This window comes from Corella eumyota, chromosome 7 (assembly GCF_963082875.1).
Source record: "Corella eumyota chromosome 7, kaCorEumy4.1, whole genome shotgun sequence".
Classification (NCBI taxonomy): domain Eukaryota; kingdom Metazoa; phylum Chordata; class Ascidiacea; order Phlebobranchia; family Corellidae; genus Corella; species Corella eumyota.
Genome location: NC_137496.1, coordinates 4,338,310 through 4,350,520, shown reverse-complemented (window position 1 = coordinate 4,350,520; position 12,211 = coordinate 4,338,310). Strand labels below are relative to the sequence as shown.

The following is a 12,211-nucleotide window of genomic DNA, read 5'->3' as shown; positions in this document are numbered from 1 at the left end:
AAAATAAACATGTAACGACCCAAATCCACAAACAAACAATGCCAAGATTATTAACTACAGTTTTATACATACACAAAGTTGAAACTCGTGATTTTAAATAACAGATTTCGACATATTTTGGTATTACCAATTCGTTGTTAAACATTGTATGATCACGTGACCAAATTCACCAATCAGAAGACGAGAAATTTTATTTCTCATAACTTTCCAAAATTATACTATTACGAAATATTGCCACAGTTCTTAAAAACAAAGTTTTTCTTTGTTATCACATGTCGCAAACATTCCTTAACAAACAGAAGTTCCTTGCTATGTCAATATTTTAAAGTTTTAATTTCGCGTTACCATAAAATTTTTTAAATTTTATAGCAAAATTTTAAGTTAAAAGGTAATAAAAAAACATTTATTTTAAAGCATCTATAGAAAATAGTTTTTTACATCTTGAAAATATTTACATATATTTGATGACATGCCGTTGTTAAAATTTATTCTTATTTAATGTTCTTATTTAAAGTAAAACAGAGAAGCTAATAAAAAAAAAAAACAATTTCAAGAAAATGTTTTTTTGTTTAAACAGAATTATATTAGACCAGTTAAAAATGTTTTTTGATTGATTTAAAATTATTTAGAGTAAAATACTTTTTTTTTTTGTATTGTTCTTAGGCTTTTTATTATGTTTAGTGTTTTTTATGAGGAGTTGATGATCATGTATCATGTATGTTGCGCAACAGAACATAACAAAACGTAACTTGATAATGTTGTTTCAAAAAAAATTTAGAGTAAAGTACTTTTTTTTTTTGTATTGTTCTTAGGCTTTTTATTATGTTTAGTGTTCTTTTATGAGGAGTTGATGATCATGTATCATGTATGTTGCGCAACAGAACATAACAAAACGTAACTTGATAATGTCGTTTCAAAAAAAAAACAATAGAAAAGTCAGATTGCGCAATAAAGAAGAAGTTGTTTTAAACCTAAGTCTGATTAATAATATTTAAAATTGTAAATATATAGAAAAATTGCAGACCACATTTCATGCAGCTACATTCATGGCTACGCATCCATATATTGTAAATGTTGATTGTGCTTACAATTTAGGCTAGTTTAACTGTATCAAAGTTGACTTAACATTTTTTTGTTTTTAAACATATACAAATTTGTTTAACCGATACCTATTATGTGTCTAAAATCAACTTTTACACACACAATACTCAAAGGTGGGCACTAAACCGTTAATGCGTTAGTCGTTAATTAACGAAGTTAAATTTTTCGATAAAATTTAACTTTTAAGTTAACTTTAAAAATCGTTAACTTTCGTGAAATTGTGCTTTCGTTAAATTAAGTCTGTTAATTTAATATTTTTACAAGTTTACCATGGTAAAATAAAAGTATATATGTTTTATTTTGCCGTTTATTGGGTTTAATCGTTTCAATTTTAAACGATGTATGCCACTACCATCTGGCCGCTGTTATTTGGGCATTTATTCAGTTTTAAAAACGTCATTTAAACTTACGTTCGTGTAGTTAAAATATCAACTAAAATATAAAAATGCAACTTATACAAATTTTTTTAACTCATTAAAGTATTATTGTTTTTTTTGTATTGTTTTTACGCTCTTTATTATGTTAAGTGTTTTTTATGAGGAATTGATGATCAAGTATAGTGTATCCAGGACAACAGAACATAACAAAATGTAACTTAATAATGTTGTTTCAGAAAAAAAAAACAATAGAAAAGTCAGATTGCACAATAAAGAAGTAGTTGTTTTAAACTTAAGTCCGATTAATAATATTATTTAAAACTGTAAATATATAGAAAAATTGAAGACCACATTTCATGCAGCTACATTCATGGCTACGCATCCATATATTGTAAATGTTGATTGTGCTTACAATTTAGGCTAGTTTAACTGTATCAAAGTTGACTTAACATTTTTTTGTTTTTAAACATATACAAATTTGTTTAACCCATACCTATTATGTGTCTAAAATCAACTTTTACACACACAATACTCAAAGGTGGGCACTAAACCGTTAATGCGTTAGTCGTTAATTAACGAAGTTAAATTTTTCGATAAAATTAAACTTTTAAGTTAACTTTAAAAATCGTTAACGGGCCTGTTAACTTTCGTGAAATTGTGCTTTCGTTAAATTAAGTCTGTTAATTTAATATTTTTACAAGTTTACCATGGTAAAATAAAAGTATATATGTTTTATTTTGCCGTTTATTGGGTTTAATCGTTTCAATTTTAAACGATGTATGCCACTACCATCTGGCCGCTGTTATTTGGGCATTTATTCAGTTTTAAAAACGTCATTTAAACTTACGTTCGTATAGTTAAAATATCAACTAAAATATAAAAATGCTGTTTTTTTTAAATGGGGTCGTTTCTTTGTTTGTTTAATTTAACTTATTAACGTTAACGAAGTTAATGTACTTTATCAAAGTTACTTTCTTGGTCAACACCTATATACCAATGAGCCCTTTGTGGTAAAAGCTATTGTAATCAAATCCGCAAATAATTAAAAGCGATTGTCCTTAAACATAAAAGAATACATAAATATTACAGCAAGCGACATATATACCTTTTTTTTAAAACAAATTCCAAGCATGTGGTGCTTTGTGCCTTGTACCTTTTTTTTAAAACAAATTCCAAGGCCTTTCTTTCAGCTATAAAATAACTATCATAAAAGTTGCGACATCATAATTATTTTTCTGTTGTTTTAGTTTCTTCATACTTTTTTAAAGGGTTAGTATTATAAAATGGATATAAGTTGTGCCGTTTTCGGATATTTAAAAAAATCCATAATCAATACGGAAAACTCGATGGTTTTTTACGTCATTAGCGGAGACTATGATGAGATAGATATATTAAAAGGGCACAAAACTACAGCAATACCGTATCAAAGAGTGTCCATGGATCCAACTGAAAACCTGCATTTGAATGTTAAAGTTCTACCTGCCAAAGATGGCACAAAGACAGTTACATGTGAGCCTCCACATCATCAGATTTCAGTTTCTCGTTTAATTTGTGATCCGTTTGTTATACCAATGCACTTTATATTTGAATCAGAAGCTGTTTTGATGCAGGTAGAAATTCGTTATTCCATTTCGAAATACCCTAACGAATTTTCAGCTAAAAAATGTAAAATAACGCAAACTTCAACAATAAACTTTGGAAACTACAAGAAATGAAATTTCTTAAAAAACACAACAGTTTCAATGTAAATTTGTAAACATTATAAAAATGCATTAAAAATAAGATAACCATTTTCTGCAGAGCAACCATCAACTGATTCATTATAAACGTTTAGATTTTTTGCAGATAACTGTAGTTTTGACTAACATATATGAACATTAACTTTATTTAATTTGTTATACGCTTTTTTCAAAGCTAATTTAAACATTTTGTAATTGTTTTTTTGTTTTTTGATTACTTGCAACTACGTTCTTTAAAAAAGTTGTTATTAAGTACTTTATTTTGGAAATTGTTTGTACAATACTATTTTTTTATTTTATAGAAAAAATATATAGTGACATTAGGGTAACAATGTTTAAAATCTAAAATGAACAAAACTTTTGTCACGTTTGGACGTTTACAAACCTCCTCACTCGACACCGAACAAGTTCTAACTTGGCATTTTACAAATCAAGATTTCAACACTGCTGATTTTAAAAAACACCTAGATGCACCAATATCGTACGAGACCGTTTCGATAGACCCAAGAAAATCCTTTTATTTTAACATAGAAGTATTACCCAATAGAGATGAAAATAACACAATCAGATGTAGCCCTTCAAATAAAATGATTGAAAGTTCTCGGTTAGAAAACAATGGTTTTGCTATACCCATGCACTTCACGTTTCAATCAACAAGCGCTTTGATTCAGACAAGGTTTCAGTATTCTATTTCGGAATATCCCGACGAATTTTCACCTGAAAATTGCAAAATATCTCATAAAACGATACTTAATTTTCAAGAAAATATTTTGGAATCGTTAAATGTTAACATGGAGAATATAATTATTTCTAACACCTATGTAATACAATAACACCCATTTTTTACATAAAAATCTAAATTTAATCAACAAACCATAATATAACAGAAACTAATAAATATTTAGTTTACGTTACCAAGTTTACAAGTCCTAAAAACAGTTTTTTAAATTAGTGTAATATATAACATAATGTTTTTTTTTAGGAAGCCGTTTTTTTATATCTAAGCAAATCAAAAAAGCTATTAAAAAAAAAATTTCAAGAAAATGTTTTTTTTGTTTAAACAAAATTATATTAGACCAGTTAAAAATGTTTTTTGATTGATTTAAAATTATAAAGAGTACTTTTGTTTTTTTTGTATTGAGGTTGATGATCATGTATCATGTATCTTGCGCAACATAACAAAACGTAACTTGATAAGGTTGTTTGCTATATCAGAAAGGTCAGATTGCGCAATAAAGAAGTAGTTGTTTTAAACTTAAGTCCGATTGATAATATTTGAAACTGTAAATATTAGGAAAAATTGCAGACCACTTTTCAATTATCGTCATTGCTTGTTGTTCAATATAAGACTTCTAAAACAATTTTTAAGCTAAAATAGGCGGCCAAATCGCCTTAAACTTTTTTGTTATGACAACTTGGCTTTTACAACAGCCACATCCATGGCTACGGAGTAAACATTACATACACACAAGTTATTACTTTAATTTGCGTGGACAAAATACAAATAGAATCCCTTAAAGAGATAGGTTTTTGATATTTTTTGGGTAAGGGTTGGGACGTGTCTGAGGTATCCGTAAACGCCGAGCTCAATGGGAAATAGTGTGGCGTTGATGCGGCTCGAACCCGAAACCTTTCGGTTCGTAGTTCAACGACATGCACCTCCCTACCGAGCCAAAGACTGTGTTTTCAACAACTTTAAAGTTTGAAAAACCCAATGAACCCCTTTGTGGTGAAACTAACTGTAGTCCAATGCGCATTTATTTAAAAAGCCATTGTCCTTAAACACAAAAGAATACATACATAATATTACAACAAGCGATATATGTATACCCCTATATTACACAATGTAAATACCAAAAGCTTTTGTTTAGCTCCAATAAGTACCGTTTAAAGATTACCCGGGATTTACCCTGTTGTTTTCCCTAAGAAAACAATAAATACACGCCCTAAAAAAGTTGTTTAGGAAAACAGTGTAATCACATTATCTAGCTGATCATTTATTTAAAATTTGTTTAGCTTAGAAAGAGCAGGATTGATTTTAATTTTGATTTGTAAGCTTCGTAGGTAAGATTAAATTATAAAATTAAAATTCCATCAAAATATGTTTAGTTTTTTTGTGAAATTTCCCAAAACTTTGTGTTTATGTGTAAAACTTTTTCGTAATGTTTCAGTGTTTCTTTTGGTCAAGGCGTTGATTTGACTAAGGTGGCAGGCAGCACAGGCATTGATGTAGTTAAAGCTTGCATTCAAACGTTAGAGGAACCTAACGCTTTTTTGAATGATAACGGCCTCTTAGAACGAATTGCTCTTGTCGAATCTAATTTTGGTGAAGACTTAGGTTCGAATCCAGACGGCGGAATTTGGCAGGTTTTAATAAATAAAGTTATTTTGAAGATACTAAAAGTATTAAATAATAAAAATAAAAAACTGTTTTAACGATACATCAAAAAATGATTTTTTTTATTTAAAGATTACTAAACAACAATATCAAGAACTTCTTAACAACACAAAAGACGAAAAAATTAAAGAAATTCTTACAAAACTTGGTGAAAAAATCGGATATAAAAATGTTAATTTAACAAATAGCAATTTTAGGTAAGGAAGTAAAATACTTAAACCCCCAAAATAAATTTGTTCATAAAAAATGTAATAAGATCTTATCTTTCTATTAAAGTGTCCCTATACGGTCGGCGTTTGCTGCAAGATTGCTTATACAAATATTCGAACCCTCTAATGGAGGAATTCCTTTGACCATAGATGAACAGGCAGTTTGGTGGTCAACCTATTACAATACCAGTGGAAGTTCATCTTACTTTATTGACACAGTAAACTCGTTTGAAAACCAAACAAGTAAGATAAATGAAAAAGTATGATCAAGGTTTTACTAATTAGTATTAATAGTTAAAATATGTTTAATTAATTTAGGTTGTGAAGTTGGTAAACTTGATCTGTGGATTTTGGTTGATGGCTCGGGAAGTGTTGGTTCTGATAATTTTAACCAAGCATTAAAATTTGTCGAGGACTTGTCTGCAGAGTTTAATATCGACTCTAACTCTGTACAAGTAGGGTTCTCTGTCTACACTCGTACACACACAATCCACAGTTATTTCAACGAACATACAACCAATGCTGAATTCAATGCCTTAGTCTCTTCTGTTAATTATCCAAGCGGTAATGCTGTATACTTGCTGTATACTTCGTACTTTCGCAAACTGTAATTACACCATAAACTTGTGTGTTTTAACATTTAAACTAATTCACTTAAACAGTTTTTATTTTTTCAAATAAGGTGGAACGTTAACAGGGGCGGCTATAAGCGACGTTGTGACGTATGGTTTTAACGAAACTCATAATGCCAGACCACTGAGCGAAGCCGTACCTCGCATTTTATTAGTCTTAACAGATGGCCAAAGTAATGATAGCGTCATAACTCCTTCTAATAATGTACGCAATTTACATTTTTTTTATAATCTAAAACCAAATAAATAACTTCACCAACAAAAAATAAATTTGTTTGTAGGCAAGGGACCAAGATATTACAGTTTATGCGGTTGGTATTGGATCAGGAATTAGAATTGACGAACTAAATGAAATAGGAAACGACCCAGACACAAAATATGTTTATCAGCTTGAAAATTTTCGCCAACTTATTTCAGTTTTGAAAGGTGAGATTCGCAAAAAGGCTTGCGACACCATTGTGCATCTTCAGGTAATTAAAATATTTTGTACCTATAACAAGTAATTTAAGACACACCCTTTGTTTATCCCATTCACCCTTTTTTATCCCTTTCACCCTTTGTTTATCCCACAATTAAACATAGAGTCAATGTCTTTATTATCCAGTCTAGAACAGCTTTAGCAAATTGTGATATTATTAATCATTTTGCCAAAGCAGTTTTAAATGTAATTAAAAGTAATCTGCCTTGCTGATTGTTTTTGAAAATTTTTAAGAGCAATGTCAACATCTCATTCGAAATACAACCCCATCAAACGCACCTTTCCGAAGTACAAATACCACCCAGCGGAATAGCAATTTTGCTATATAATGTGCCAAAGGGAGAAGGTGTAGCGCTTATTTCGTCTCAAACTGCAAATCCGAGCTCCGCTTCTCACGATTTTGAAGTTTATTTGCAGGTTAATTATATACAATACATACCCCTTTGTTAATATACAGCAAAGCAAATTTATCTACAACTTTATTGTTCGTAGAACAAAACTGTCATAGTGATAAACGCAACGGAAGGAAGGCTTGAGTTGCTGGGTCATTACAGAACCTCGGACACCTGCAACGCTGGTGGAAAAGCTAAACAAAAACCCTTTTTGCTACGACAGAGCGTCGACGACGTTAACATTACGAGCGTCAAGGTACGCGTGGAGTCTTGCGGAACCAATTCAATAAAGCTCGAAGTTATTACAAACCCAGAGGTTTGTAGTTTTTTTAACAAAACAAAATGTCATGGTTTATGTTGCTAAAGTGCATTATTTATTTTATATATAATTTAACATAATACTGTTTTTAGATAAACGTTACTTCATTATTAGCGACAATATCAACTACCACAACAACTGCAACAATAACAACCACACCGGTAACTACAACACCAACTACTAAACCAACCACAGCAACTACTGAACCTACCACGACAACAACACCAACTATTAAACCAACCACTGAAACAACGCCAGCCACTAAATTAACCACATCAACAACACCAAGGGCTACAACAACAACTACACCAACGCCGATAACTGAAATTGTAACAGAATAAATACTAACAAATAAACTAAATGGCAGCGCTGAAGAGCAAACTACAGTAGAACCTACAACTTCCTACTCAAACAAATTAAAAACGTCTTGGCTTTTATGTATCGTTTTAAGCGCTGTAGCTGGTTTTACAACAATTAAAGTCGCAAATATTTAGTTGCTTGGTTCTTCAGGTGTGTCGTAATAACTTCAACTTTGCTATCGCGTAAAAAAACAATTTAGTCTTTATAAATAGCTTGAAAAAAGTCTATAGTTATACATTTTATTAGCTGTAGCAATCTCTATACATTGAACTACAACAAGATATGTTGTAACTTGCAAAAATTAAAACTTTACTAGTATTTGTATTGTTTTGAAAAATAACCAATGACAAATTGTACGTGTGTATATTAAACTTAAGTGTTATTTTTTTGGTAGATGCTTGTAAATTTATTTTTATATGTTAAACTGAATTTGTTTCACCATTTAACCATGGCGTAATCAAAACATGATATGTTCTATTAATACAAAAGCTTTGTCATACTTAGTGCGATCACGCTACTGGTTTAACCAATCAAAAAACGAGAACATTTATCAAATTTACCCTTTATTAACTTTAAAATATTACAACTCTTTTTTGTGACAAGGTGTTTTGTTGAAAGGCCATGGTGAAATTCATTATTACATGTTGCAAACAAAGACCACTTGCCTAGTCAATATTTTTCCAAGACTTTAAATTCTTTTTTATTATTGTACTATATTGCAATTGTTTAACTTGTATTACCTGTTCTTTAAAAACATCTAAATAAATAATGTGAAAAGTTTTCCATAAAGCCCTTAATTTAAAAGATAACATCTGTAGTTGCTTAGTAAACATAACTTATATTTTTATATGATTTATCATTTTTTGTTAAAAAAGGTCTTTACAAACATATCACAAAATTAGCATATATATATTACCGTTGAAAGCCCCACTTCATTTAACAATAGATTTTAATATTTACACAAATACTTTAATGGTTATAAAGAATTAGACAAGTTAACGTTTTACTTATTTACTGAGCAAAACTTTTACCTACCCTAAAACTTTTATCTAAGAACTATTGAATATGTTTAAAGAAATTTTGGCAACTTTTTTAATTGTGCAGCAAGTTATACCGTAAGTCTTTTATAAAAAACACTTTGGTAGAGTATAATTATATTAAATTCATGTAATATAGCATTTCCCTTGGACAAGGCGTTGATTTGACTGAAGTAGCCGGCAGCACAGGAATAGATGTAGTCAGAGCTTGCATACAAAGATTGGAACAACCAAACCATTTTTCCAATGATTACGGCCTTTTAGAACGTATAGCCCTTGTTGAATCTAATCTTGGTGAAGACTTGGGTTCGAATCCAGACGGCGGAATTTGGCAGGTCAATCACAAATTGTGCAATTATATTTTAAAAGTATTCACTTCTGTAACGACTTTTGTGGAATTTTTCTCATCTTAAATGTTGTTGTCTCAAAACAATTAATTCTAATTAGTTTAAACAGTTGAAGACCTAATTAAAATCGATCCAGAATTAACACTGCATTTTGCAGATCACTAATGAACAGTATCAAGAAATTGTCGACAACACCATTAATGTTGTTGCAAGTACTTTGAAAATTGGTCTTGCCATTGGTACTGAGAACGTTGATCTAACGAACGACAATTTCAGGTAAACTATAGAAAAACAAGAAGTATACGTTGTGCTTGTCAAACGTTAAAATACTGCACAAAAATTTGCTTCAAAATATTAAAAGTATAAAATATTTTAAAGTGTTCCTATACGGTCGGCGTTTGCTGCAAGATTGCTTATACAAATAATCGAGCTCTCCAATGGAGGAATTCCGTTGACCATAGATGAACAGGCAGTTTGGTGGTCAACCTATTACAATACTAATGGAAGTTCATCTTACTTTATTGACACAGTAAACTCGTTCGAGAACCAAACAAGTAAGTTAAATAAAAAAGTATGATCAAAATTTTACTAAGTTTTACTAGTATTAATAGTAACAATGTGTTTAATTAATTAAGGTTGTGAAGTCGGTAAACTTGATCTGTGGATTTTGGTTGATGGGTCGGGAAGTGTTGGTTCTGATAATTTTAACCAAGCATTAACATTCGTCGAGGACTTGTCTGCAGAGTTTAATATCGATTCTAACTCTGTACGACTAGGGTTTTCCGTCTACACTCATACACACACATTTCACAGTTATTTTAACCAACATACAACGAATGCTGAATTCAATGCCTTGATCTCTTTAATTAATTATCCAAGCGGTAAAAACAATGCTGTATACTTTGTACTTTTGTAAAAACTGTAACTACACCGTTAACCTTGTTTTAACATTTAAACTAATTCAATAAAACAACAAATATTCTTTAAATTCAAGGTGGAACGTCGACAGGAGCAGCCATAAAAGAAGTTGTCGATGATGGTTTTACCGAAGCTAATGGTGCCAGGCCACTAAGTGAAGCTGTACCTCGCATTTTATTGGTCTTAACAGATGGCCGTAGTGGTGATGACGTTGAAATACCTTCAAATGAGGTACGTAATTTACATTTTTTAATATAATCTGTAGGTAATATAAGTTTATCTAACAATATAATAAACTATTATAAGAACATTAATTGGTTCTTATAGGCAAGGGACCAAGATATTACAGTTTATGCGGTTGGTATTGGATCTGGAATAGGAATTGACGAACTAAATGAAATAGGAAACGACCCAGACACAAGATATGTTTATCAGCTAAATATGTTTAGCCAACTTCTTCTTGTTTTAAAAAGAGAAATTACTGAAGAAGCATGCATTGCTATAGTAACTGTGCAGGTAACACAACCTGTTATTAGTTCAGTTAAACAAATATTATACTAAAATATTATTAGTTTATAAGAAAATGGATTTTGTTGTAGGACAACGTAGACGTTTCTTTGGGGATTGAATCGGGACAAACTCACTTTTCTGCCATGGCAGTACCTCCAAGTGGTCTTGTTACTTTGGTTTACAACGTAGAAGAAGGAGAAGGTTTGGTTTACATTTCTACCAATGTACAGAACCCAAGTTCGGTTATCTACGACTTTAGTATCACGTTGGAGCAGGTAAAATAGTAAAGTTTTAACAAAATCTCTTTGTTAACGATTTCCGCAATTTTAAAACAGGATTTTAGCTTTTGCTACTTACTGCTTTGTTACTTTTTAGGGTATAACAACAATTGTGTTAAATGCCACGAACGCCAACCAAACCACATTTGAATTAGTCGGAGTGTTTCGTGAACCGTTTACGTCATCGCGACGTAAACGTGATACTGATGACGTCATCAAGCAACGTAGTCGACGTAACGTTGGTGCCAAAAGTGCAAATCTTTTTGTGGCAGTTACACCAGTCGGGAATAGTTCGTTAAACCTTACAGTGACAGCAAATTCAGTAATAAAATATTAATCTGTTTAAACCTTTTAGTTGTAAAAATGATAAACAAGATAAGGTTGAAATTTAGTTAAGTATCTTTTCAAAAGTATACCAAAATTTAAAAAAAATTATTCAGGTGGTTGACGTAGCGGCACTGACTTCAAACGCAAGTGCAACAATCTCAACAACATCAACAACTGCAGCGTCAACAACCACAACAACGACACAGGCTCCAACAACAGCTGCAACAACAACACAGGCTGCAACAACGACACAGGCTACAACAACGACACAAGCTACAACATCAGGAGGATGCAAATTACCTAAACATACAATTCTGTATTTGTTTTTTGTTTTGTGTATTTTCTGGCATAAATAGTTTTAGTTTAGTTGTAACCCTTTCCAATACCTAACTATTAAAATAAATTGTAAATAAACTTAATTTTTTTTTAAGTTACTCATTTTCGTGTAAAACATTATTAAAGATAAAATGCATAGAGTTGTTTAAAAGTAGAAAAGTAAATAAAAGTGTGCTTTCAAAAATTATTTTGTTATATTATTATTAGGGAACCAAATCGAAGTTAGACATCACAAATGTAAATAAAATAAACATGTAACGACCCAAATCCACAAACAAACAATGCCAAGATTATTAACTACAGTTTTATACATACACAAAGTTGAAACTCGTAATTTTAAATAACAGATTTCGACATACTTTGGTATTACCAATTCGTTGTTAAACATTGTATGATCACGTGACCAAATTCACCAATCAGAAGACGAGAAATTTTATTTCTCATAACTTTCCA

At 30.8% G+C, this 12,211-nt stretch overlaps 2 protein-coding genes across 2 annotated transcripts; both read left to right on the top strand.

Moving 5' to 3' along the window:
- The first annotated feature begins 3,564 nt into the window (after positions 1 to 3,564).
- LOC145759734 (uncharacterized) lies at positions 3,565 to 8,781 on the top strand. Its single transcript, XM_082573581.1, has 11 exons — positions 3,565 to 4,038; positions 4,360 to 4,436; positions 5,389 to 5,584; positions 5,688 to 5,812; positions 5,892 to 6,067; positions 6,143 to 6,388; positions 6,507 to 6,661; positions 6,738 to 6,926; positions 7,169 to 7,351; positions 7,427 to 7,642; positions 7,738 to 8,781. The coding sequence occupies exons 1-11, from the start codon at positions 3,565 to 3,567 to the stop codon at positions 7,984 to 7,986; spliced, it is 2,286 nt and encodes a 761-aa protein (XP_082429707.1). The 3' UTR covers positions 7,987 to 8,781.
- A 231-nt stretch (positions 8,782 to 9,012) lies between these two features.
- On the top strand, positions 9,013 to 11,935 carry LOC145759829 (uncharacterized). The gene is made up of 10 exons (XM_082573680.1): positions 9,013 to 9,120; positions 9,182 to 9,377; positions 9,547 to 9,665; positions 9,768 to 9,943; positions 10,025 to 10,270; positions 10,384 to 10,538; positions 10,635 to 10,823; positions 10,907 to 11,092; positions 11,193 to 11,417; positions 11,536 to 11,935. Exons 1-10 carry the CDS (start codon positions 9,071 to 9,073, stop codon positions 11,776 to 11,778), a joined length of 1,785 nt encoding a protein of 594 aa, XP_082429806.1. The 5' UTR covers positions 9,013 to 9,070; the 3' UTR covers positions 11,779 to 11,935.
- The last annotated feature ends 276 nt before the right edge of the window (positions 11,936 to 12,211 follow it).

Coding starts and splice junctions, on each gene's coding strand:
- LOC145759734 (XM_082573581.1), top strand. CDS start 3,565: ATGAACAAAACTTTTGTCACGTTTGGACGTTTACAAACCTCCTCACTC. Junction 6,068..6,142: donor CTCGTTTGAAAACCAAACAA/GTAAGATAAATG, acceptor TAATTAATTTAG/GTTGTGAAGTTGGTAAACTT. Junction 6,389..6,506: donor TTCTGTTAATTATCCAAGCG/GTAATGCTGTAT, acceptor TTTTCAAATAAG/GTGGAACGTTAACAGGGGCG.
- LOC145759829 (XM_082573680.1), top strand. CDS start 9,071: ATGTTTAAAGAAATTTTGGCAACTTTTTTAATTGTGCAGCAAGTTATA. Junction 10,271..10,383: donor TTTAATTAATTATCCAAGCG/GTAAAAACAATG, acceptor TTTAAATTCAAG/GTGGAACGTCGACAGGAGCA. Junction 11,418..11,535: donor TTACAGTGACAGCAAATTCA/GTAATAAAATAT, acceptor AAAATTATTCAG/GTGGTTGACGTAGCGGCACT.